This window comes from Strix uralensis, chromosome 2 (genome assembly GCF_047716275.1).
Source record: "Strix uralensis isolate ZFMK-TIS-50842 chromosome 2, bStrUra1, whole genome shotgun sequence".
Classification (NCBI taxonomy): domain Eukaryota; kingdom Metazoa; phylum Chordata; class Aves; order Strigiformes; family Strigidae; genus Strix; species Strix uralensis.
In genome coordinates, this window is record NC_133973.1 from 55,510,270 (window position 1) to 55,536,797 (window position 26,528).

The 26,528-nt window shown below is 39.0% G+C and overlaps 1 protein-coding gene across 4 annotated transcripts in view; it reads left to right on the forward strand.

Annotated features, from left to right (window-relative positions):
- Nucleotides 1-26,528, forward strand: part of ARHGAP6 (Rho GTPase activating protein 6) — a 332,594-nt gene that overhangs the window by 198,474 nt on the left and 107,592 nt on the right. Inside the window, exons 1-2 of one of the 4 annotated variants that reach the window (XM_074858817.1) lie at nucleotides 10,656-10,733; nucleotides 11,318-11,419. The exons of the other annotated variants lie outside the window; for them this stretch is intronic. Coding sequence (XP_074714918.1) covers nucleotides 10,692-10,733; nucleotides 11,318-11,419 — 144 coding nt within the window. The 5' untranslated portion in view covers nucleotides 10,656-10,691. Of the gene's footprint in view, nucleotides 1-10,655; nucleotides 10,734-11,317; nucleotides 11,420-26,528 lie in introns of those variants that run through there. 4 annotated transcript variants of the gene reach the window in all.

Here is a 26,528-nt window from a genome sequence, read left to right on the forward strand (position 1 = left end):
CTTTGTAACTTGTTGACAGATTAAAATAAACACTTTGTTAGTAACAAGGCTACATTTTATTTTTTCATATAAATGCTTCTAATAGGTCATGGCTTGGAGACACTTCGTCCTTGTCTGTGCCAGACTCAACAGCAACCAAAAAAACCCCCTAACAACAAAAAAATGAAACATGATTAAGGATTTTGTAAACCATAGTGAGATACAGAAGATAGATGGGAAAATCTGTTAATAACTTAAATTCCATCCTTTTGTCTTACATCATTTACCATAGTGTGAGAAGTGGAAAAACTCCTTGAGTTTGTTTCAAACAGTGAAGTATTGCATGTTTTATGGTGGCATTCTTCAGACTTATTTTGCTTACACTTTTTTGGTTAAACTTTTCAGCTGAGCTGTGAAGTGGGGAAACTGACCTGATGTGCAAGATATGGAGAGGGAGAGGGAAAACACATGAAGAATATTTTATACCTGTACAACGTTTCTGTTCCAGTAGAATATAATGAAATATTTAATAAAGTGGAAGAAAGTTGGAAATACCATTCATAATAGGAGGACTTGGCTTTAAAAACTTGAAATATTTGCTCATAATAATTTGCCTTCCTTGGTTGCCAATACAATTATTTTCAGTAATCTCAGTCCTTTCTCAATACATTACGTTGTGAAAAAGCAATTACTGAAAGACCCAAGCTGGTACAGAAAAACTATTCAGACCGAACTGGTAATTTTCATTCAGGCACACAGTAAAAAATCGCATTTGAATTGTAAATAGTTCCCACATGTATAAATAAAAATAGAGAAAAATCATTCTGAATTCAACTTTCATGTCACATTAATAAAAAACAAAACAGAAGCTCAGCTGAGAAACTGTATTGGGAAGTACTTTTAAAGTGAATAAATTGCAATCTGTTGCCTACCGTAAGTGTTCTGCATGGTTTAATTGTTCCATATTGATTCCTTCTTGTTCTGCAAGTGGTTAAGCCTTGGGGTTTTTTACCTGCTTCTACAGGAGGCATTAAGTCTTCTGCCTTGCTGTCCTGTATGTTTTATGAAGACAGTAAATTAGCTTTCAGTGCTCAAGTTACTTGTCCTGCTGATCCCATCTTCAGATCCAGCTGGAGTCTCCCGAGACCGGCGGGATGTGGGGGGGATGTGGGGGACGAGGGGGTGATGCTGAGGAACACCTCTCCCCCCTCAGGCAGGCATGCTGAGCACCCAGCTCTGGTGTAACCGGCCTCCTGCTTGCTCTCCCATGTGTCGCAATTTCCACGTTGGCACTCTTATCCAGAGGAGGGTGAGTGGGCCAAGAGCTGGCATGATACAAGCCTCTCCTGGATGATGAGTGTAGTCATTCAGCGCTCTGACGTAGTGTAAGTTGGGACACCCGCATCTGCTGTTTCTTAGGGGCAGGTTTGAGCAGCTGCTTTCTCAGCACGCTGGCGGTTGTGAAAGCTGTTGGTTGTAACTCCCCTTACTTCTTGTACTTCCCAGTGGGATGCTATTGCTTCTGTTGCAAGTGTTGAGGGTTTAAGAGTGAAGCATAAGGACTGACTGTCCTTTTTGCACCTGACCCTTGCAATGTACTTTTCCCCAGTTGGTAACTACATTGGCTTTTATTGAGACGAATGAGAACTGCATGCAGTCAGCACTCTTGGCAGAACCAGGCGTTCACAGAAAAAAGGAGCCATTTGGCTCAGGCAGAAGAAATGGTGGAGGTTCAGGTGCTGCAGGTGGCTTTCTGACCTCTCTCACTCCTCCAGCTCACCAAGGGTATTTCCTACTCTTCCTTGCTGGATGGACTTTATTTATGCTTGTCACCATGTAAAGTATGTATTTATAGCTCTTAAGTGTGTAAACACATATTGCTACAGAGTTGTTAGCATCTCTTCTACATTACTACTGCTTGTGATTCTAAGATGCTTTTACAGAGGACTATTACAATAAATTATGAATTGTTAAGTAATTGCTTAGGAGTGCTCTGACTTGAGCTTATTATACTTTTGAGGGCTAGTTTAATTTTTGTTGGTAAATGGAAACTGTTTTCCTTAGCAGTTTGGGACTCTGAACAGCTGAAGGGTCTGCAAACAGATTCATCAGTAAAAGTAGTAAAATTGCAGCTCGGGCTCCTCTGCTCCCTTCCACGTGGGAAACATGACGTTTTCTAACGAGATAGTGGGAATGTTTTCTTCTGCAGGCCTGAGTCACTTGTGAGGAATGCTAAGATTAATGCATAAGATTAATTTTCTCACTGCCGCCTTCTCCACTGCAAAAATGGAAGTTTGCTTGCCTTTGAACTTTTCTCTTGTTTCCAGCAAAACTTCAGGTACTCTGAGCATCTTTACTACAGATTCAAATCCAGTTTTGCTCTGTAAAATCTGTCCTTGCCTTTTAGTGACTGTGAGCAGAGAAGTTGATGCATGTCTCTTTCGGATTTAACTTTTTTAGAGTACAGTGACTAATCTTTCTGTTTGCTCTGGTGCATTTTGTGTGCTGCTGCATATACAGAAAACCTTCTGTTCTCACAGAGCTGTAAAGAGGAGTTTTTACTTTATCAGAGTTCCCTAGATACACAATTTAATGCAATTTTGACCATTTTCAGCATAATATTAATTACACCTAATCTGTAACAACATCTGTTCTGAAATGGCATTTCTATTTAGTTCTAGATTCTCTAAAAGAGATTATGCCCATTGTCTTCTTTCTTAATTAACCATAAAGAATTATTGCAAAAATTAGTCTTAAGTACTAAAATTAAAATAGAAGAAGAGATGAAGGATGCCTTCCCAGGTTGCTCCAAGGTAAGCACTACTGACTATATATTGAATCTCATCAAAGGCTCATGGCTGCCAGTGGGCCAGTTTTTAATGCACGTGATTTCACTGTGGCATGTATTGCACAAATGTTCCCACTGAATTTGAGCAAAAAGACTTCACACTCTGAAATGAATAAACTTCTGTTGAAGTAATTTTAGCAAAAGCAGTAATACAAAAATGAGCCCATGGCCAATGCACCTTCATTTATATCTTTTTAAGATTTAATACATGTAGTAGAAAGCCATTGTAAGTGAAAGGAGTGCAAATGGCTTTCTCTGTAGCTTGTAAATAACAACATGCTTTGTGTACTGTCCCTAAAGGAGCAGGGGCAAAGCTCCAGGTATCTTCCTTTGCACTTTGGTCTGGGCATTAGTTTCCAGCACTAACTGTAATGGCTTTGTCCTGCTCTAACCACTGCTGCTGCTTTTGAGGCTTAGGGGGAAATGCCTGGCTTTCCCCCTACCCTCCCTGTGTCCCAGTGCTGCTCCTCGGAGAGGAAAGAGAGAAGGCATTACTGAGGTGACACACTGGCTCTGGGACAGTCAGAGTCTTTCTGTCTCTTTTTTGATTAAAAGGAAATCGGTCTGGAGAGCTAGGAGGAAGAAATGGAGATGTGTCAAATGAGTATGTGTGTAACTTGATAATGGTTGTGTGCAGGTACCACTGCTGTGCATCATGTGGCAGTGTGCCTGCTAATGCCTGTTGCTTATGTTCTCTTTGATGCTCATATGGTTGGAGAAGTAATTATTCCAGTCAAGACTACAAAAAAATATAATTTGCATTTTAGATCACTTGCTTTCTTGGAGAAGCTTATTTGTCACGAACACATGCGAAATCCTGCTCCACTGATGTCATTGAAATTTCTGCCATGTTATTAATTTAGGATAGACATTTACTCAGGGTTCCTGTAGTATTAAGGGGCAGAGATAATCTTGCAGCAAATGTCCCGTTCTGCTCTTCTGGATTCTGGTTCTCCACTGTGATGAGCAGATCATAGTGGGAGAAAAAGAAAGTAACATTAAAACTCTTGAAAGTTTGTAATTTCATTGAATCAATGAGAAAGCCTAATTAGTAATTGAAAAGAGAATTAAAATTTGACAGATTGCTAAGTTTTGTATAGCACATTGTCACTCCTTTTCAATAGTACATTTTTAAAAATTATTCATTACTCTTTTTGGTCTTTTTTTTCTTTTCTGCCTTCCTGCATCTGATTGCTCATTTCAATTCTCATTTTATAATGGCTTGAATTTTTCTTTGTCTGTTGTTGACATTGTTATTTCATTCTTAGGTCTCCTTGTTTACATTTTCTGCTGTTCCTCCATAGGTCTCATACTCTTGACTCTGTTGCTCTCCTACTCAATGTCATATTGGGTACTGATTAACTTCCCATGAATTGTTCCCTTCAGGCATTCAATGCTTGCTTCTACAATTCTTTATGAGCCTTCTTTTGTTTCTTTCATGTTGTACCAGAATCAAGACTGGTCATTATACCTATTTGCCCACATAATTTTCTGAGACCCTTGTACCATTACGTAGAAACAAAAGCAAGCATGTATTTCAGTGCACATAATAAGGCTAGAAATTAATTACAAGTGTGAAAGATAAAATCTTCCTATTGACTCCAAGAGACCCAGATTTCATTTGAGTTCTCTATTTAGATAACCTTGTTATTTCTGATTATCTGTATTCAGATCATCCCGTTTCTATTTTAACCGTAGTTTCACCATTGTCAATTTAGGATTGTTCTGTGATCAATGAAAAAGTCCAGATCACACGGATGAAAACTCCCATTTAGTCTAAATGGGGGGGAAATTGGTCTTAGTAAAACTAATTGAAAATATTTGAAGCACCACACAGATCCTAACATGTCAGATTAAACTTGAGAAGAAACAGATTGAACTACAAACTGCAAAGGACTTCCTGAGCATCTGAGGCCTTCTTCAGAGACATCTGTTTTATTTATTATGTTACCTCAGTATATTTGTAAACAGACAACAAAGAGGAATTAGTCATAATAGTGCAGAAATGTACTTGAAATTTAGCATTAAGAGCTTCATACTGCTTTCCAGCCGTCTCACAACAGTTTCTGTAAAGCATCTGGAAGAGAAAGGATTAAGCTTTGGGTCTTGAATGATGGGCTCATACTTGTACAGTGAGTAGCAGGGTGCGGTCAGCATCTGAGAGCGGCGGTGGACTTCTATTGCTGTCTCTACAAATGGTTCCTTTCTGACCTTAAACAATTGCCTTGTGGTTAAATTAAAATACGGAGGTAAGTGTCAACCTGCAAAGTCTTAACAGACTTTCGATACGCTTGGCTTTTTCTGGACGGGAAACTACAGCCTTGAGTGTGTGCCTGAGCTCACTATGCAATGGAAAGGAAGGAGCTGGTGCCATAACACAGACCTGCCAGCATGCTGGACAGGGCTGCACAAGACACAGAAGACTCCAGTTTGCTGTTCTCCAGCGTGGCCTGGCAGGAGGTTCAAACTCCAGTTTTTCTTGGAAGAGCTACAAGCCACTAGGCTAGAGAATAGCCTAAGATCAGGATCTCCTCATTTATCTTACACCTGCACTGGTTGGTAATGGGGTTTTTTTGTGGTGGTGGTTGTTTTTTAGGTTTTGTTTGTTGTGGTTTTTTTCTTTGTTTTGTTTTTTTCCAGAAATATATTCCCACATCTGCTTAGTGTTCTGGCCATGAGGCTCTTCTATAAAAGAAGAGCCTATTTGCCTGTTTTTGAATGAAAGCCGTGGTCATCTCTCTGTCCTGTAAGCACATGGCCTTTTAGATGTACCTCTGGAAGACCACCTTCAGAACTGTCGCCCTTTTGTATCACTGCTGTGTGGACCTAAGGGTGGTGTGGCAGGGCTGAGGTATGGAGGATTGACTAGACTGACATTTCATTGATCATGCCAGAAGGGCTGCAGGTGCCTGGGCAGTTTCCCTGGCCTGAATTTAAACACCTACTTACAGTGTCTGTTAAGTACCTAACACAAACCTTTCATCTTGGTCTTCCCGAATGTAAATTGGAGTGATTATTGAGAGCTAGATACTTCGCACAAATGTGGATTGGTCCCCTGTGCTGCTCTGTGGATTCAATATGCTCTATATGTCGCTACAAACTTAGCTTATACACTAACTGTAGTTGATTTGTTCTTAACAGTCACAAGTCTCAAATTATGTGATGTATTGTTCCCACTTGATTTCTAATACTCATGTATGAGGAGCTAGAATGGGCTGAAGCTTTGAAGTCATACAAGCATTTCCTTTAGAGGTATAGAAATGTATAAAGTGTATAGCAGATCCCAATTTTTGACCAAGACTCTTATATTTATACATCTGCCCAGAAGAAAATTTGTCTGGTTTGCTCTTATGTTTGCAAAACATAAGTAGGATGTAAGTATTATTTATAGTGGTAGTTATAATTTCTGGGTTGGATATTCTTTAACATTCAGTGAGGAGCTAAAATTTACATCCTTGGCCAGTTTTCTGTGTCTCACATTGATACATATTAAAACTATTTGTCAGATGAGTGTTAATTTGAACAGAATGAGTCTCTTGCTAAGAGTAGCCCTGCGCACGCTAAAGCTGTGCCTTAGCTTCAGGAAATGCACTATAATTAAATGCTAGTATAAATTGTTAACTCAGCGATAGCTCAAGCACTTTATTGCAATGAGGCCTTGATTTTTTTTTATGCCAAGGTAATGTTAGAGCAACACTTGATTTATCCTGAATTTGCAGGACCATAGCAGATCATAATCTAGTTCCTGGGCATTCAAATACTTCCCTGAAAAATAGGAGGAGTGTAGTTCACTTTTTATAATTATGCTGCTGTTTTTATGGCTAATAGATTATTCTTCATATTTAATTCTGAGTATAGTTCTGTGGGAGGCAAAGTTAAAAACACAAGAAAGGCAAAAAGCCTGAGTCCACTTTATGGAGAACATAGAGCAGCATTGCATACATAGTGTGAATGGGAAAATTCCCTGCCTTGCAGATTCAGCAGGATGTATATATCTCCAAATGTGACTTTGTTGTCTTTTTTTAAATAAGAAAACAAATCCTCTCTTCTTCAAGCTACATTTTAGAGCTGGTAGGATTTTTTCTTATTTTTCTCTTTTTATTCAACCCCTCTCACCCCCAACATTTATCTGTAGTCTTGAATCTAAACAGCACTCTTTGGATTTTTGTGCTTGGATTTAGTATTATTGAAAAAAACCTCACAGTATTCCCAGTGAGAAGCAAACAGAAGATGCAGTGTCTCAAACAGGAGTGTAATTTGGTTACTGAAGATTCTGATGTGCATCTGCTTGATTAAGAAATAAGGATATTTATTCTAATGCATAAAGCAGGCGGTAAGTGAAGTGAATGTCTTATATACAAAAATCTTTGCACTGATACTTATTCACTTCAGACTAAAGGAAGTTGCACATTACTCGGCTGTTTGTTCTTCCAAAAGATTCAGCAGCACTTCTGTATAAGAGTTCAGTGCTAGAAAACAATAAATTTATATTCATCAGCTCCATTGTGCAAGATTGTACAGATATGACAGTGAAAATAATATGATAGTACTGCGCAATTTGCTTCTTATTTGCTTAACTGAGGATGGGATTCAAGCTTCATGTTCTGAGTGCTTTTCAATCTGGTGTATATATGATTAATGTCGGTGAGTCACTTCAATGGGAATTTTAACTTTTTCTCACATGACGAGATAGGGAGAGTTTCTGCTCCTCCCACCACCACTTTAAAAGCGCTGCAAAAGACAGAAAGAAGGAGGTAATTTTTCAGGTTTTCAGAGTTGCACCCTATTAAAGGCAGTGAAGAGATAGCCCATCTGTTGGCATGTCTGCAAACCAACTAGGACAGCTGAGATTGGGATAAAAGTGTAAGTAGATTGTTACTCGCTTGAGAAACCATCTATTCTCACTGTTTATTTAAATTCAGAATTTAGCTGGGAAGACTAGTCCAGAAGAAGGGAAGGAAATAATTCTGAAGGTGCAGGAAGGCAAATCATGAGGTGAATCCTGTAGGGGTTCATTGTAGGAACTAGTGGAGCTCTGGAGACCTGTTTATCCTTGCCAGCAGTAAGCTGTGGAGAATATAATGCTTTATGTACATAGGTTAGCTCTGAAGCTTGCTGTAGCTGAATGTGAGATAATGTAGGCATGTCTACAGAACTTTCCATGTGGTTTTAGAACATGTTTCTTCTCTGTTTATGTATGTGTGTCTCTTCATAAAGAATATAATATATAGTTTGATTATGAGATTCAGTTTCCACAAGATTCATCAAATGGGCCAGAATGGCTTCATTTTTGAGGAAGTTTAAAGGGTTCCAGTTCATATGTACCTAGAGGCCAGATACTTGAAAATGCCTAGGCACATAAATGTATTAGAAGTCTCTCAGTAGCATTTTACAGTCTTTAAACAGACTGCTCAGTTAATAGCTACTGATTGTAATAGGGCTTACGCAACTAACTTGATTCTGTTTTAGAAAGCCCTGCTAGACCTCTATGTGTAATTTTAGACTTCTAAGTAATGTTAAAATATGATCTGATATTTAAATGTATATGCTTCACCTGAAATTTGAAGTCTACCCCATATCACTTTTGACCCTAAGTACAGACCTCCTTAGTTAGTGCCTTATGGTTTTTAACTTCTGTGTCTGCATCATCTGTTCTGTTAAGCAGCAGTTGTAAGATAGGACAGGGCAAGATCATTTGAGACTAACCTCTGCTACTGTAGGCAACTTGTATCATATAATTTTTGTCATTATGGTAGTGATATTCACTATAGATAACATTACTGATTATTTGGTGACCTCTAGGAACTTAGTCTTGTATCTTCTAATACCTTTTGGACTAGTATGTATTTCAAAACTGACTCAGCAGAAAGCATATGGCCACAATGAGTATAAATGCCAATTATCATGACATTAGTAATGGTGCTGCTGGTTTGGGTTCACATTGTTGTTGGATTTATGTGTCTAATTCATTCTATTATGGAGAAAAAAAATGACATTCAATTTCTATTGCTAGCAGGTTGGGAAAAAAAAATTAACCTTGGGAAAAAAAAAAGTATTGTCTAAAGCACACAGTGCCAACACTTCAGAAGGTGACTTCCATAAAAAGAAAAAAGTTTTGAGAGTGGTTCTATAATTTATTGTATCAGGGATTGACTCCTTCCCTTCCCTCCTCTGTTCCTCACAGCTCTTGGGACTCTGTTTGCTTTTCAGAAGTATAATGACATGCTCTGAGTGGCTGAAAAAGCTTATTTCTGCCCTAGGCTGAGAGCAGAAAGAGGATGAATGCTTTGGTAGTGCACTGGTAACGTGCTGATCTGAACACGGGGAGAAAACAGGTCTTTACAAAGATATAAAATGAAAAGAATCTAATGTTTGTTTTCAGTATTCTCTGTAGTATTTTTTTCTTTTCTGAAGAAATCCATAACTTCTTCACAAATCCCTTTACCCTGTTGGTTTTCATAATTCATTTTTCATTTAAAATCTCCTACTATAGACAGATGGTGTTCAGGTTGAGCTCCTGGCTGCTATTAAATGCACACTAAATACTAAGCATGCATGCTGGTGGGTATTTGCACTTACCCATCAAGCAAGGATAAACTGTTAGCAACCCTGCAAAGAATTGTTAAATGTTCTGTAAGGCTGCCATCTCTGCGTTCAGACAGTACATACAATGTGGCTTTCTGAATAGTTTTTAAAAAGGCAAGACCAGAGAAAAACTTAGGAGTGGGTAAAGAAAAGCAGATCTGTGTATGTGTGGGCCAGGAGGAGAGTGTTTCTCCTGTACTCTGGCTTATTTCTTCTCTTTTCCGTGTGGCCTTTATCCCATTTCCCACACATCTGTCACGCAACGTTTGAAGTGACCCTCCCGTTGCTCTCCATTGCGCTCTGTGGAATAGTATGTGTGTCATGAGGGGACAGTTAGCGATGGCACTTAGCAGGGATCAGCCAGCATAGGGCCACCTCTGGACTAGGTTTGCACCATGGGCTACCATCTTTGACTTTACAAATCTTGCCACACAGCCTGCTAAAGGACATCCACCCAGCTGCTCCCCGATGGCATCTTAAGCTCAAGATCCCTGGCACATGGAAAAATACACCTTTTGATCATGAACTCTTACTGTAACACCTACAAACTACTGTGACAGCCACTTTCTAAATACCCTGAGTAGAACATAATGGTTTTGTTATTCTTCTGAAAAAGGATCAGAAAAATGACTCGATACATTGCCTTCTCTGAATTCCCATTTTCTGTACAGCAGTTTGAGCCTGTGTGCAGACACCTTTGTTTTTATGGTTTACCTTTTCAAATCTATATATCATCTCAATACACAAAGGAAACTTATAGTTCTGCCTTTTTTCACATCATCCTATGTATTATATAAGGAACATATATAAAGAAATTATAAAAAGAAGATTGAATAGCAGGTTTTGTTTTGCAGCCACTCGCAAAGTTTAGAGCCAGGTCTGTTTTAATCCTGGCTGTTATTTCCCATGTGATGCTGCATGGGCATGAAGAGCCTTTCTAGTATTAACCATTTCTGTCAACCCTGATTTGTTGAATGGGTAACTCCTCTAACAATGGTTTGAAATATTTTGTGATTTTGTGCCTGCCGGTGTAATGTAGCTCTAGTAGTGATCCCAGTGGGAACAGATGAGGAAAAAGAGTCTATAAATTCCCACTAAGCTGCAGTCACATCTGCCAGGTTTCTGAAAGCCAGCCATTGCTCTTGCTGATCTGGTGAAGATATGAATGCCTTCAGCTGGTGACTTTTAGGATGCTCACTTACAGGCTGGGAGGTATCTGGTGAATCAAAGAAGAGCAGCCACCACCGTGGGAAGCTGTGAGCTCTTTTAAGATGCCTGTATGAAATGCAATACAGATCAAGGCAACCAGATAGGTAAAACGGTAATATCTTATTTTTTATTTATTGAAATGTCACTTTTCTATGCTGTCCATAGAGCTCCATTTACCAATCTTCAAAAATGGATTATGCTGTAGAGTAAATGGACAGCATACAACAGTTAAAAATAACTAAGTGATGCCATCTGCTGTCTTAAAATCTTATTTAATATTACATTGATGACTGAATTGTTATCCTAAGAACAAATGGAAACAGCATACACTAAGTAAAATGCCAGAGCTGTGACATGCTATCTGATCTGTATCAAAGTTATGCAATATAAATATTGATTGTGATTAAATACAGTAGACTACAGAATGTCAGAAGGAAAAGTGGTGCTAGGGTCAATCCAAAATAACTCCTCAGTGAATCTACTTTGCAAATAACTAGAGATTTTTTTCAGGCTGCTTTGTTTTTATATATCTGAGAGGAAGATGTAGAATCCTGTGGAATAGAGGGTAGGCTGGAAGAACATGGCACCACCCCTTCAAAGTGTATGTTTATTAAAATTTACCTGTTATGTAGTGACATTCTTCATGTTACATCTATATTTAGTGCAACTTGTTATCCACAGTGACTTTACTTTTAGGTGCTTTGTGGAAAGAACCTCACCATGGACTTCAAAGAAGTTGAGAACCACGTTTGTGTAAGACGTATTATTCAAAGAGAATTCACCCATCCTCTCAAAAAGGTAGAAGAGATCATAACATTTTAACAGTGCAATCTGTACACTAAGCTAAATTTGAAGTGAAGTTGACTATGGACTGCAATGCTCAGCCTTGAAACGGTAGCTCATTCAGAGAATATTGAATGGTTATTTATTTCATGTACATATATGCGTTGTTAGGTTGGTTGGGGTTTTGACAGCAAGAGTTAAGGATGTATTTTCCTCAAATGCAGCTATGACAGATGGCAGTTCACAGGTTGCACCTTAATGAAACAGTGAAACATCATAGACTGATCTGAAGGTCCTGCAGTCAGCAGTGCTTAGCAGGTATAAAAGGGTGTGGGACCAGAGAGACAGGATTTAACTCTCCTTCCCTTTGTTCTTTGTTTCTTTTTTAAATGGTCTGTAAAGCACTGAGATAATCTCAGTTTCCTGTACTTTATTTTCACTTTAGTAAAAATAATCTGAACTCGGTGAAGCAGACTATAGATTCTAGTATTGCAGTGACCTGTAACTTTTTTTCCTGAATGGCTATGCCCTATTTAGTGTGACATCAATAAGGACATGTTTGGACATAAATGTATGTAGAACCATAGTCTGATAATGAAATGTGTAATTTCTTGTGGATGTTGTTTTTGTTTTTTAAGTATCAATACTCTAGTGATGTGTATTTCTGCTTGTATGTTAAAAGATACACAATCTGTGCTTTCTTACGCTTCTACGTAATTTAATTTTCAAGGCAAAACTCATCCAATGTGTAAATATCCATTTTCAGATGTAGTACACTGGAACTTTCCGATTCAAACACTGTAAATAACAGAAGTCCTTCCCTTGCTTCCTCCCTCAGTACTTGGGAGCACACCCACAAGATTCACAAATGACCAAACCAACAGTGAATTAATTCCACAACTAATGATCCCTAGAAAAGTCTTACTTTCCAGCTGCCTTTTAAATCAGATTTCTGCAAACGAGTGTAAGCACAGTCCACACTTTGACAGAGAGGAAGTTATGCATGTATTTACATCCTTCTCATAGCTTGTCATATCTCTTTGTTTTAAATTTCTGTAAAATTCCTTCCTCTGCAGCTGGGCTGTCCAGTCTGGAGCACCCAGAAATCATGAGATGGATTGAGGTAGATTTGAGAAATATGTACTTGTTGGTTCTTTTGATTTTTGTTTTCTAAACATTTGCATATTTCCAAACTTCTCTACACAGCTCTGAGGACTCAAACGCTGCTTTAAAAGGCAAAGTAAAATGTGAAATGGAGATTTCCATGTAATCATGGGTTGGGCTTAAAAACCAGGAGCTTCAATGCAGTTCAGAGTTCACTGCAAAATGGCAAAGTGTCAGCCAAAAGCTGTGACGGTATAGAATTGTGATGCATTTACTTACATACAAATCTGCTGTTGTTACTGTAGTTCCAAGTGGGCATGAACAGTAAACCGTGTGTTAGGTCTTAATTGGGATAGTGTCTGAACAAGTGTGGGAGAAAAAAGGACCTAATTTGGATAATGTAATCTGTGAGTTCCTATTATATTTCCATGGCAAATGCTGCACTCATAATTAGAACATCAGTAACAATGTGAGGAAACGTTATGCCCTTGGCTGTAGAAAACCTTACCTGAAGGCAATGCTAGATTTAAAGCTCTTGTTGAAAAAAGCAGGAAGAAGTTTTATTCCTCATGAAAACTCACGGAGCTCTTGACATGATGTTTTAAGGAAGTTGCAAAAATGTACTCATGTTCTAATTAGTACATCCTTCTCAGAGAGTGATGACTGGCTGTTAGCAAAGTTTTTCTGGAAATGTCTAGGCTTTTGGATAACATGTGTCTTCCACCACTCGAGGCTGACTGTATGTAAAACTAAACTGCTTCATAACTATGGGATAATGCAGTGTCAGGGTGGCCAGAGTGCTTGTGATTCTGTAAAGGGATGTGGACAGTGGAATATGGATAAGGCGTGGATGATGGGAAGGAATGACCAAGAGGTAGATTTCTTTCTCTTATTCCCTGGTGCAGTTTTTACTTTTATGACTCTTGCTCTTTTCCAGCTGAGTCCTATTTCCAGAGAAGCCAATTCATGCATTTTAGAAGTGAGCAAAGCTTCGGGAACTCTCACATCTGACTGCAAAAATACAAAACATGAAGTGAAGTACTGACATGAAAACCTAGAAATGCAAGGAACCGTGCATATGATCAGTATTCATCTTCATTCCCACTATTCCTGTTAAAGGAACAGAGCACTTCAATACCTCATCTGCTTTTTGGTTTTGATGCTGAATTGCCAGAGATGTCTGGATCTGGTAAACTAGAAATTATCAGAAGCTTCTCTCAGGCTTTGAAGTGCCATTCTGAGTACTGTATTGTGGGAGGGGGCTGCTTCATCTTGCTGCAAACCTCAGGTCTGAAAGACATCATCACAGCTGAATTGCTGCAGTCAGACACCTGGTGGGAAGACAGTGGAGTTGAACGTGGTTGCAAATCGTGATTTCTTTTCTTTGAGCAGTAATACTCATCATGGAATTTTGATCTCTGAAACCTGTGTACTAGGTGCCAAACTACAGTTTCTCTGGTAACTAGCAAAAAAAGTGCAGCAGTAGTATTGGGGTTGATTAGATTATGTGCTTGGCTGAATAAATAACTGGTCAGGATCATGGGGAAGATTGCTGGGTCAAAACATTTTTTCTCTTGATTTCTTTGTCAGTGTGATACCAGAATGTTTAATTTTACATACAACATTTCTCTGCAGGCTAAGATTTGGATGATGAATACCAGCTTTTAAAGGAAGTCTGGTGCTTGTGGGATAGGTTGCAAGTCTGGTGTAAAATCTTATTGACTTGGAAAGGTTTTCTTTAGTCTCTTCAGCATTACCCTGGTTTATTACCTCAGGTTATTTCTATAAGCCTGCTTTGTGAAAATTCTGTTGAATTGAGTTTCCTTATATGATGTAACAATTTAAATAAATACAGTGGTGAAAGTTAGGTGATACCTTAAATACCTTAGGTGAAAGTTAGGATTCCATCAATTGAGATGATTTACAGTTTACAAATGAAGTTCCATGCCTAGTTTATTGTCAGTTTAGAAAATAATAGTTATTTCCACTCACTAGGCCAAGCAAATAGAGGTATTGGGCCAATAAGCCACATTTGCTTATTTTTTTTAAAGGGTAAATCTTGCGTTAAGGTAAATTTTTGTGCTTGTTAGAGTGAAATTCAGACAGCTGTAATTTTTAAATAAAGTTAGATATTCTTCTGAGGAACAGGAATACTTTTTCCAGTTCAGTAATTTCCTATTGTTTCCTTTTGCTGCTTGCTTGAATTTCATCACACAGAGTAAAACACTAGCTTCTTTGAATTAAGCAAATATATCTATAGGCACTCTTATTTCCTTACACTCTTAAAATGGGTGTAGTAAAAAGAGGAAGATTCTCTGAGTGTACTGTTCTTTTCTTACCTTCCCAGCAGTGTTGCAAAATCTATCAACAGCTCAGCAGTGTATGCATGGTTACTTCTAAGGGGGGTGAGGGGGAAATCAGTTTTGACTGGAGCATTTTATTTTATCTGGTTTGTATGTGCAGTGCTTTATAGGAACCATTAACAGTAGCTCTTTGGAGAGTATTAATTACAAGAAAGTGGGTGTTTATAAAGTTTTTAGACAATGTCCCTCAATGCATGTGTATTGTAAGGTATTTCTTAATGTGTTTAGGTAGTTGTTGTCGCTTGTTAAATTGCCAAGAATTTAATTGTAGTTTGTATCATCATACCTGGACTCCATCCAGCATTTCCCACTTGTAATGCTTTTGAGTTTAGAGACTTGCATGTATGCTGTGGGAAGTTAAGGCCAGAGATTGACAGTGGCTGTGATGGTGTGCCCTGGGGAAGAAGTTATAGCTGATGTATGCCATCAATTTAAGGGGTGGGGGGTGGGGGTGGGGGAGTGGAAAGTAGTCACAAACTAAGCCAAAAACCTGCCCTGTTAAATTTAGGCTCACTTTCTCTATTTCTAGTCGCACTGGTGTCTTCAAGCATAATCTCTTTTTGTCTTCTGTATAGTGTCTTTTGTTCACTATTTAGCTACTTGCCAAATTTACAACATGCTGGAAGGCTGGGAGAGGAGCAGTTGAACAGCATGCTGGCTATGACAGGAGAAGCATCAAGTAGATCCAGGTTACGGCAGTTCAGGCTTTAGCAGCTTGATAACTTTAGCAGTTTTGACTTGCAGATCTGTCTTCATATTTACATTATCATAACTTAAAACTTTGGGAAGAGAAGATAAGAAGCAATTAATCTTTGACTCTTCACAGTGCTAACTTTCTAATGTCATATTTATAGCTGCTAGTAAGAGCAGAGTGGAGTTAGTTTTTACAAACTTGATGTTTAGTGGTGTTAAGCATATAGTAATTTATAATTCAAAATTATAAATTTGAATTGGTCTAGCTATAATAGGATCTGATGGCCACAGCCTTACTTTATTATATGATACAGAGTGTATGCAGCGTTAGCATTCTGCTTAGAGAACTAGAGTATTTAGCGTCCCAGATCATTGCATGATAGATCTTCCTTCAGTGGCCCTTGCTCTCCCTGTGCTCTCTCTAGTTTCTATCACTTCAGGTTTGTGAGGGCTCACTGGCGGAGTAGGGTTTTACAGATTCCTGCTCACCCAGTATCTTGAGTCCCCAAATGTGGGAAAAGAACCTGCAAGCATCTGTAAACTTGGCCATAGAGAAAATTACCACATCCATTAAAACATGAGATAATATATCTCCCACGCACTGAAAAAAAACCCCAACCAAAAATGCAAAACCAGATTATGTGAAAGCACTATCGAGTATGTCTAAAACCAACACTGTATGTGTTTCTATTTTAAGATTATTTAACATAAATTGATGTTATCTAACTCCACATGTCTCCACTGACAGAATGTCATCCTAAGTGCACAGAACATGCACATTGACTTGAAAGGATAAACAACTCTTCTTTCCCATTTTCTCTGAAAAGTGAAGACAGGAAAGCAGGAATGCAATTTCTCTTGCTACCTTTAACTCCTTCTCCAGGTCAAGCGTGTGTCATAAGCAAGCAAAGAAGCAAAAAGAATTTTTTATTGGAACAAACAAGGGAGGAAGGGTGAGCTAAAGCCCTGAAGACGTCTTGGCTTCTGAAACCGCTTGCCACTTTGCATTGCAAATAGTCTTGAAGTTTGGGATTTTGCACTGTATGAAGGCCACCTGGAAGCCTGTCAACAGTATTTCTCAGTTAAGCCTTGGGATGAGGTGGCCTTCTTTGGGAGCTGCATGGATATGAATCTCCTTGCTGAAATCCAGAAGGTTGAGGGTGGATGAAAAACAGTCAAAACAACACCCTGGTTTTAGTAAGCACCACAGTTCCTACTTTTCCAGTTTCCCTTGCACCTGGCAAGGGCACAGGGGCTATTTTTGAACTGTCTAGACTATTCTTCTAAAAAGAATCTCCTCTTCTTTTTCCTCTTCTGGTTATTGGTCATCAGGAAAGAAGGGAGTTAGCAAGTCTGTTTGTGAATTTGCCCACATGCTGAGCCCACATAAATGTTTTACAAAGCATGTTTATAGATCTGTTGTAAAAGCACATCTCTTCAAGAGCTATGCATTTATAAAACTGACTTGCATGTAGTTTAATCAGGCTGACTACCAAAGTAATCTTTTATATGACGTTTTGTATTAAGGTGAAATCCCTCCCCCCAATTTAACTTTAAAACTTGATACAGGGACACAAAGATAAAACGCAACTGTGCAGTCGAGTTAAAGTTCATATTTCTGATTATTGATTATTGAAATTATTGATTACTCCAATGATTGATTATTTCTCCTATGGGCATACCTTGTTTGCTTTATTGTCTTCCTGACCCTTTAGGTGAGACCCTTCATGTCAGAGACAGATGGTGGGACAGGTAGATATCTCAGTAGGCATCAGTGTATCTGCCCACTGGCTCTGAAACATGGCTGGAAGGATGCTGCTGCTCTTTCCACCATTTCCCTCTTGGCTGCTCTTTCCTGTTACCACTGAAAATTTTGTTCCTGCTTCTCTTTCTTCTGAAGATGCCTTTTCCCTACTGTTTACTTTTTCTCTTTTTTTCTTTCTTCTGTTTTGGTGTTTGTTTTTTTTTTCTTCTCTCCCCAGAGAATAATTTAGGAGCGTTCTAGATTTGTTATGTGAAAGTATATATGTGTTCATACATTCAGTGCTATGAAAGGTTGGTTATGAAATACAATAGCTTTTTAGACAATCTGATACAGTAAAAGAGCGGATCCTTCTCAGAAATGTCACCCTGTTGTAATCTGAGACCATTACAGCTTTTAATTAAACGGGGTTGCTTCATCGGAGCTAACTGGGCTTGGAAGTAGCTGTGGATTGCTGCTTTCTGGGTACTCAGAAACCTCTTGGAGCTGATTTTGTGTTAGCATGGAAAATCTAACTAAAGAGACAGTAATCATCTAGTTCTGAACAGAACAGGGAAGCAATGGTAGATGGTGTTGGCTGGGGACACGATAAGTAAAACACTTTCTTTACCCCCTAAGCTTTGCCTGTCATACTGGCTGGTACAGCCTTACTCTTTTCCTCTGCTCTCCCATCTGCTCAGCTGTGTCCAGCTGCTTTTCTTGTTCCGACTCTGGTGGGGTGTTTACAGACAGACCAGACTCTGCTCTGCTGTCTTTGCTGGTATTTCTGACAGATTTGGTCATGTTCAGACAGGAAATTTAGCTCAAGTATAATGCTAGGCTAGTGTGGCTCTGAACTTGCCTGCTTTGAGGCTTCTGAGATTAGTGTGTTTTGCATAGAAGCTCATGGCATGTCTTCATCCAGATGTGAAAAATGCTCTAAAATTTTATTCACAGAATCATCTAGGTTGGAAAAGACCTTGAAAATCACCTAGTCCAACCATTAACCTAACACTGACAGTTCCCAACTACACCATATCCCTCAGTGCTATGTCAACCCGACTCTTAAACACCTCCAGGGATGGGGACTCCACCACTGCCCTGGACAGCCCATTCCAACACCCAACAACCCGTTCTGTAAAGAAATGCTTCCTCATATCTAGTCTTAACCTTCCCTGGCGCAACTTGAGGCCATTCCCTCTTGTCCTATCGCTTATTACTTGGTTAAAGAGACTCATCCCCATCTCTCTGCAGCCTCCTTTCAGGTAGTTGTAGAGGGCAATGAGGTCTCCCCTCAGCCTCCTCTTCTCTAGACTAAACAACCCCAGTTCCCTTAGCCGCTCCTCATAAGAGCTGTCCTCCAGACCCTTCACCAGCTTCATTGCTCTTTTTTGGACACGCTCGAGTAATTCAATGTCCAAATTCCTTGCAGCAGAGACTGTTATTACTACTACCATTATTGCTAAGCATCTGGACAACCCACTTGCAATGACCTGATCCATAGTAGTAATTCAAATATATAACTTTAATAGCACATGAAGCATGGAAGAGCAGTAAATGCCAGCACCAGCTAAGAGTCCAAAAGGAAACAGGGAATGACCAGAAAAATATTACTCCTTCAAACATTTGCAGATGTATTTTATATAACATGCTACAATATATGTATATGCAGACATAATTTAACAAAACCTAATTTTTGTAAATATCATGTTCACTGTGAGTTAATTCAGTGTCAGTTCAGGGTGACTTGATTACAGACAAGCAACTGAAATAGCAGTTTTGCTTGTTATTAAAATAACTATTTCTGAAAATAAGCTTGTTGCTCATTTCTCACAAGCAGCTATTTTTCTGATGCTCTGGTGCTTATCTGTGTGCATGTGCTGGCAAGATAGGGCAATATACACGCATCTGACTGGTAAGTTTCTATTGAATTTTATTTACAATATATTTCTTCTGAGGTTCACTTTTAAGGAAAGGCAGGACTTGTGTATCATATCTAGTTTCACAGTGAATTTAAGACAGCTGGAATCATGCTTAGTTAAAGAGCATTTGATGAAGTCATTTCCTCTCTGAACGCTGGAATAAAACTCAGTGGACAAAACACAGAATATGTTACATTTTTTTAGTGCACATGTGAGTAGGAGTCCACATCTTGACATCACAAGTGACATCACAGCTTGATATTAATTATATGTTGGTATAGTGATGATGCTGTTTCACCTTCCTTTTTCCTTTCATGTTCAACAAATGCTAATCATACTTGAATATCTCAAGATTGCTTGTAAGTCGTTCATTTGTATTTGCCCACATTGCTCACCTGGATATTTTCTCCACTGGTCAAATTCTGCATTCAGGTAGCCAAGTAGCAGTGTTAATTACTGAGTAACATCTGATAGCCAAGTTCTGTAAAAGATAATGAGATATTTCCCCTTTTTTATAAGCTGTATTTTACTTTTAGTGGAATGTGTTGTGAGTCAAACCTAGTTCAGAAATGTCTCTAAGACCATTCCTCCTCCTCCTTCTCTTCCAAGCCTGCTGTCCTCTCTGCCCTTTCTCCTTGTAACTGTCAAGCTATTTACCACCAGATTCAGGCTCTCTAACTTAGTTGTGCCTGATCTTTTGTCTTTTCCAAGGCTTATTATGGAGTTTTCCATTGCATCCATTTCCATCACAGTAACAAAGTGTTGGCATTTCTCCGTGGGTAAATACCTAGTGATTCAGTGGGGGACACCGACATCTTGGTCATGGGACAGGAACACGCCTAGCTGTAGGATGGGATGGATGCTGAGGCAGCCCTTACTTTGTGACCCAGTGGTCACGGGTGCTCCAATGCACTTACCTGAGCTGATGTGCGCTACAGACTCGATGGGGAGGGAGCTGGTACTTTGTCATGTAACAGGTGCCTTCCAGCCGTGTGGCTGGGAAGGGACTGTGAAGCCTCCAGAAGACAGAGTGGCAGGAAAAGGAGAGGGCAAGTAATCCAGACAAGTGTTTGGGCAGACTGCATCCAGGCTATTGTAGCTTGAGCTTCCCTGCTCTTATGTACAGTTACAAACATGAGCAAATCCATACATATATGCCATGATGTAATAGAAGCTATAGTCAGCCTTCTGTCTTCTCACAGTACCAAATTAAATTTGACTGAAGAAATTCCCTGTTGATTAAGACTGGTATTTTGGGAACTGATATTATAGTTACATCCTAACTATAGCTCGGAGCTGGGTTCCTTCCTCTAAAGAGAAAGAATTGACTTATTTCACCATTATTGTTCTTCAATTCTTCAATAAATATTCAAGATCTTCCAGTCTCATAGTGCTTTCCTCCATCATAATGTTGATTTTATTAAAATGTGATTGTACTGCACTTTGTTGAAATACAGGATTTACTCTACTCTACTCTACTCTACTTTACTCTACTCTACTTTACTCTACTCTACTTTACTCTACTCTACTCTACTTTACTCTACTCTACTCTACTTTACTCTACTCTACTCTACTTTACTCTACTTTACTCTACTTTACTCTACTCTACTTTACTCTACTCTACTCTACTCTACTCTACTCTACTCTACTCTACTCTACTCTACTCTACTCTACTCTACTTTACTTTATTTTTTAAATTCTGGAAGTTCCTGATAAATTCTTCAATATTCTAAGGGTGGTTGATATCTGCAAAAGGATGTCTGTCAGACTTCATATGCATGCTACTCTGCTTGCAACTACAAAAATGCTGTCTTTGGTTTGAAATGGTATTCTCTACTATAAAAATTTTCAAGCTGGGGGGAGTTGGTTTTGGTTTTTTCTTTTTTTATAAGCTGCCTCTGAAGGAGACGGAGTAGAAGCTGTTTGTGCAATTGCAGTGCATCATCTTTACAGAGCAATAGATCCTCATGTGAATGGAGAGAATGAAAATCCAAAGAATGAAAGAAAAAAAATCATTCTCAAGACATTGACTTGCTTTGCTTTTTTGGTACCATCACAGGTGGTCATACGGAAAAATCCTTCCTGGTTTAAGCTTTCTTACATTTCCTTGCCCTATCCTGAAGCTGCTTACTCCTCTTTAATGCTATAAAACTTTTTGTTCAGAAACTTAAAAAAAAAAAAAAACCAAAAGAATAACCTAAGGGCTCATGCTATAGTATATGACTCATCATGCTTTTTTTGGGAGGAGGAACTTGCTGTATCCTGGTGCATATTCAGAAGTAGCCAAGCTACTAGGTTCAAACATTTGAGGGTTTTTTTTTACTTCTTCTATCAGACCATATGCATTCAAGCTTCCTGTCTCAGGAAATGGGCATGAACTTCTTTCTCTCTCCCTAAGTCCGTTTTTTTTCATCCAAAGGGAGCTGAGTTTCTAGTAATCAGCTCCAGGAGTGGCATATGTGGGATAAGAGACCCTTTTTGGTTTGTAGCTATAGCGGAACTGAGAAGAAAATGTTATCATGTATTTGCTTGTTACAAAGAACAGGTTCACTTCATTATTTACAGGCAGACTAAGATAATGTCTTGCAAATTAAAAATCTGAAGTTATAAAAAACATTAAAGAGAAGTATTTTAAAATCTACCTCTTAGCCAAGTTAGATAGTTCCTTTTCCACATTTTATAAATTCTGTTTTTAAAGTGTCACTTTGTTTATATGTGGGTAAAACTTGGCTTGAACATGTGTCCCTTTACAGTAACTTTTAGTAAAATGCTGTAGTTTTTGATGAAGCAAAGCTACTTGTTGTACGTTATCATTATTCTAACAGAAAAGAATTCAGATTAAATAGGTGTGGTACTGAAAGTGAGATAAGTTTACAACAGAAGATACTATTGGAACAGCAAAAATGGATGGTACAACTCGTAGTGTAACATGAAACCTAAAGCTGTAGATAATAGAGAAAGTATTTAAGGGAATATTAAGTAGCTTTTTGCTCAATGGCTGGTCCTGTCAGCTGGCTATCACATTTAAAATGCTATATTTGAAGAGGTTTGTGTAATTTTGGCAATTTTGTATAGGGATAATTAAGAAAAAAGTGAAAATGGCTGTAATACTAGCTATGTGTCACTGTTTTTCTTTTTTTTTTTTTTTTTTCCTTAGAATGTGCTGGAGTCCCAAGTGCATTCTGTGCTGTCTAGGTGTGAGCTAGAGGTATAAACCACTGCAAGAATTGTTACTCAGGGCAGCTGAAGTAACACTGAAATGCTCACATGTATACAATATCCCACTCTTGAGGTGAAGGCATAATAACCAGCAGGAGGTGCTGAACACTGATAAGCAAAGACCTTTCCCCTGGCTGTGGCAAGGAAACACATCTTCCTGTAATCCTTGGTTTAGGCAAATTATGATGGACTGCCTCTGTCTATGTAGCATGCATAATTTGCAATTTGTGGTTGTGTCTCTTGTGAGCGTACAGTGCACGTAAGCTTCTCCCAGAGCTGAAACTTGAAAATATGTGCAAGTAGTCAGTGAGCAGCACTCTGAAAGTCATTTCTCACAAACACATTCAAGATGAGTCACAGACAAATGAAGATGGAAGGTGAATACAAAGGCGGAAGGGATCCAGGTGCTTATCAGCCCATATATCATTCTAGCACAGAAGGTACATGTTTGCACATTCTGCTGGAGGAGTTTAATACCTGCCTCCAGCTGTATGACCCATGCTTTATGGCTGTTGTAGACAACACATCATAACGTGTAGCGTGAATGCTTTCCTTTGTCTTTTAATGTAGGTCAATGAGGTGACTTGAATCAACTGAAGAAAGCAGCATAGATGTTAAATAACGGCTAGCTCAACTATGATTTGCCAGCTGTAAAGTGGTAACGAATTTCTAGGGTCAGTAACTTCTCAATCCAGTCCACCCACATCTGTGAAAGCGTGTCTGTGTATGGCTTTGTAACAACATGGATATTTTTCATGTTTAGGATGAAGATACCTGGCAAGACTCCTGACTGATCTTAGCTGGTGAATTAACGGGATGGAATTGCTTTGCTTTGCTTTATAGTTAAGCACACTACAGTTAATGAGGCCCTATTCTATCGCACCTTTTTTGGATGTAATTCTCACAGTTCTGTTTTAGGAGCCTTAGTGCAAATTCCAGCAGCCCGTGTTTATAGCTTTGCAGTTCTTTGTTTCAGCCCTAAGTCTGACATTCAAAATGTCGCAAGGTGGCCTTGAGCTGCTGCCTGCCATGTGTTTCTTCATTCCATGCAGAAGATCTACAGATGCTAAGTGGTAGTAAAAAGCAAATGGTATCTTGCACTTACTTCAGGAGCGTTCATTAGAATAGCAGCCTAGGCTTTGTCATACAAGTGCATGGGTCTGGATAAATTATGGGGTACAGTAGAAATAAGGGATGTGGTGAAAGAGAGTATCAGTAGAAGTGTGAAAGGAAGACTGAGCACAGGAAAACAAAGCTGCTTAGAGTGTCAGCTCAGACACGAGATGCAAAAGAGACAGACCATAAGAACCAGGGTATGAGAACAGCCCAACAATCTCTTAAGTGGAGCAAAAAATGTCAGCTGGTTTGGGATTTCTGATAGGATCAGCCACCAATACCTGCTTTCAACTGCTGTTCTTAGTGGGCAGAGCTGGGAGTGAGTAACAACATCCCTCAGCGCTCCTCACTTAATTGCAGGGAGTCATTGCTGTAAACTTGGGGAACAGATTGGTTCAATGTTTGCAGTTCAAACTGGTGGTTTTGTGTCACTGCTCCCAAGAGTCAAGTGACCTTGTTTATGCTATGTAGCTGGGCCAGTATGCAGCTGTTTCCACTGTAAACGCTCACAGAAAGCTGTTTTCAGGGTATGCTTGTGCATATTACTTTGCAATTAATTTTGTATGGACACACATGCTAACCCCTCCTCCCATAGTTGCCTAAGTGCTTTCTACTACTGTAGGCAGAATAAGTACACTATACATTTTCGGTTCATTTTTACACTGTCAGAGGAAACAAGTAGTTGGTGGAAAGGAACAAAAGTGATGCTTATGGCACTGAAAAAATGAACTGCAAGGGGAACTGACTGGGTAGGTCGGATCTTTTTAGAAGAACCAAAAATGATTTTATGTGGAACCATTAATCCCCCAGTTTGCAAGACACTTCACAGGAAAATTATGATAAAACTACTATGATAGGAAAACGTAAGTATATCCAAGTCTGAAATTGTTTTGGAAGAGTAGAATTTGTATATATTCCTGAATACAATCTGTGAAATACTACGATGCTCTCTTTTCTAGACAGCAACTAAAAATAATCATTCCATTAAGTATGAGAACAGATTTGTTTGCGTTAATAGTTAGTTTCTAAAACCAAAAACATTTTGGCATGAAAATATTATAAGCATCAAATTCTGGTTAGAAATGGAATGGAGCTGCTGGAGGTTGAGGGATATAAGAAGGTGGATAGGACCTCTCTTTTACTGTACAAACATCCTGCCCCAAGCAGTGTCCTTGAGCATGTAAGAGCTTCCCAGGGATCTTTGCTTATCATTAATATTGGCATGCTGCACAAAGGGGAGGAATCAATTTTCACTTTCTCATGAGATTTTCTTCAGTAGTATGTGATTTGTACTGTTTCTGACAGAGCTTTCTCAAGGGGTCTCTTTATGCTAATGGTTTCCTCTCTTTCTTTTTTTTGGTAGCCTATTCAAATCTGTCCGATGGAGGAGAATTTCAGCCAGTTCAAAGGAGTCTTGTTCTCCTTGGTGACAGAGCAGAAATGACTGAGAAGCGATGGTTGCGGAGAGGGGTTGTCTCTTTAAGTGTTGGATAGGAGACCTGTCTTTGACTTTGCCTTTTGTGACCTAGAGATGTTGCAACGTGTGTTATGTGATGTCCCTGTTGCGTGTGCCTTTCCTGTGAGGGAAGGAATGAGAGAGGGAGTGACATCTGACAGATCTGTAGGCATTTTGCTTAATGCTGGGAGATGTAGTGATGAAATAAGCTGCATGGAGTTAATGTTCTCTATAATGCAGAGAAAGAAGGGAAAACAGGAAGAGGGAAAAAAGAAAGAAGAGGTAAAGGCAGGGAAGAAAAAAAAGCATTTTAAGGATTTCAGGTAACTGTCTCTACAGAAGCGTACCTCAGAGCAAAAGTCCTGCAAAGGATTTGTCAGCCCCTTGGAGAGCCTCTTTCTTTTTAAACAACGCGAAAATGCCAGAAACCTGTCCTTCAGATGGGGGAGGACTGCATTTATGTGAGTGTTTTGGAGAAGTTCTGTATCTTGGAGGAAGAGGAACCAGAGTGTGGTTTGACAGTTGCTACAGCAACTAACGTTTTTTTAATGGAAGGCAAGGATAAGTGATGGTATAAAGTCTTGTGTAACTGACGTACCTTCCCCCGCTTCCTGCCAATTTTCCAGTATATTAAAACAATAAGTAATTTATGAGTTCAGCTGAGAAACGGCTCTTCGTTTGCCCAGCTCAGCCGCATTTGCGAGACTGCATGATCTTTATGGAGACAGCAGAGAAGAAATTATTTACATACCGGAAAGCAAGGATTCAAGCATCTCTGAAAAGTATACTTTTCAAGGGACAAATGCATTCTGCCTGAAGAAATTTTGTTAGATGTGGATGTCACAGGGCTGAGCCTTCTTCATCTCATAGCTTCCTTTCTTATCGTCTGCCTTCCTCCCCACCACGATTACTTTTTTGCAAAGTTTTTTAAACTCTTTGGTTACCATGGAGTTTTTTTTTTTTTATTGTAGGAATAATGATGTATTATAGAGCAAATGAAAGATGATGCAGACTTGTGGCAGGACGGGAATTTTGCTGGCCCTCCCCACTCCAGTGTTGCAGAACCAGCCCTGGCATAGATGTGCTCCAGTAGCTGCTGTCCAGGGAGAGAATTAACCCTCAGAATTTTTTAGGACCCAGCTGGCTGCTAACATACTAGAGGAATGATACAAAAATGTATCTTAACCTGAGCTTTCACTCACCAATTTAAGGTTACATATTTAAATCTAATGGTGGTTTCAGTTTTACTAATGAAATCTGGGGGCACTTTACATCTGAATTTCAGGGGAAGACAGTTTGGCTAATACTCTGTTTTTTGAAATCTCGCTGGAAGTCTTAGGCTTAGGTCAGTTATATAAGCACTTTGCCTGCCCCTTGGGCTCTCTATGTAAGATCAGAATTAATTAATTCTGAGTCAAGGTTACTGATTTTAATTAAAGAGTAGCTATTAATCCATTAAGCGTCTTTATAAAATGAAACATAAATATGAACAATTATGGAATCTTAAATA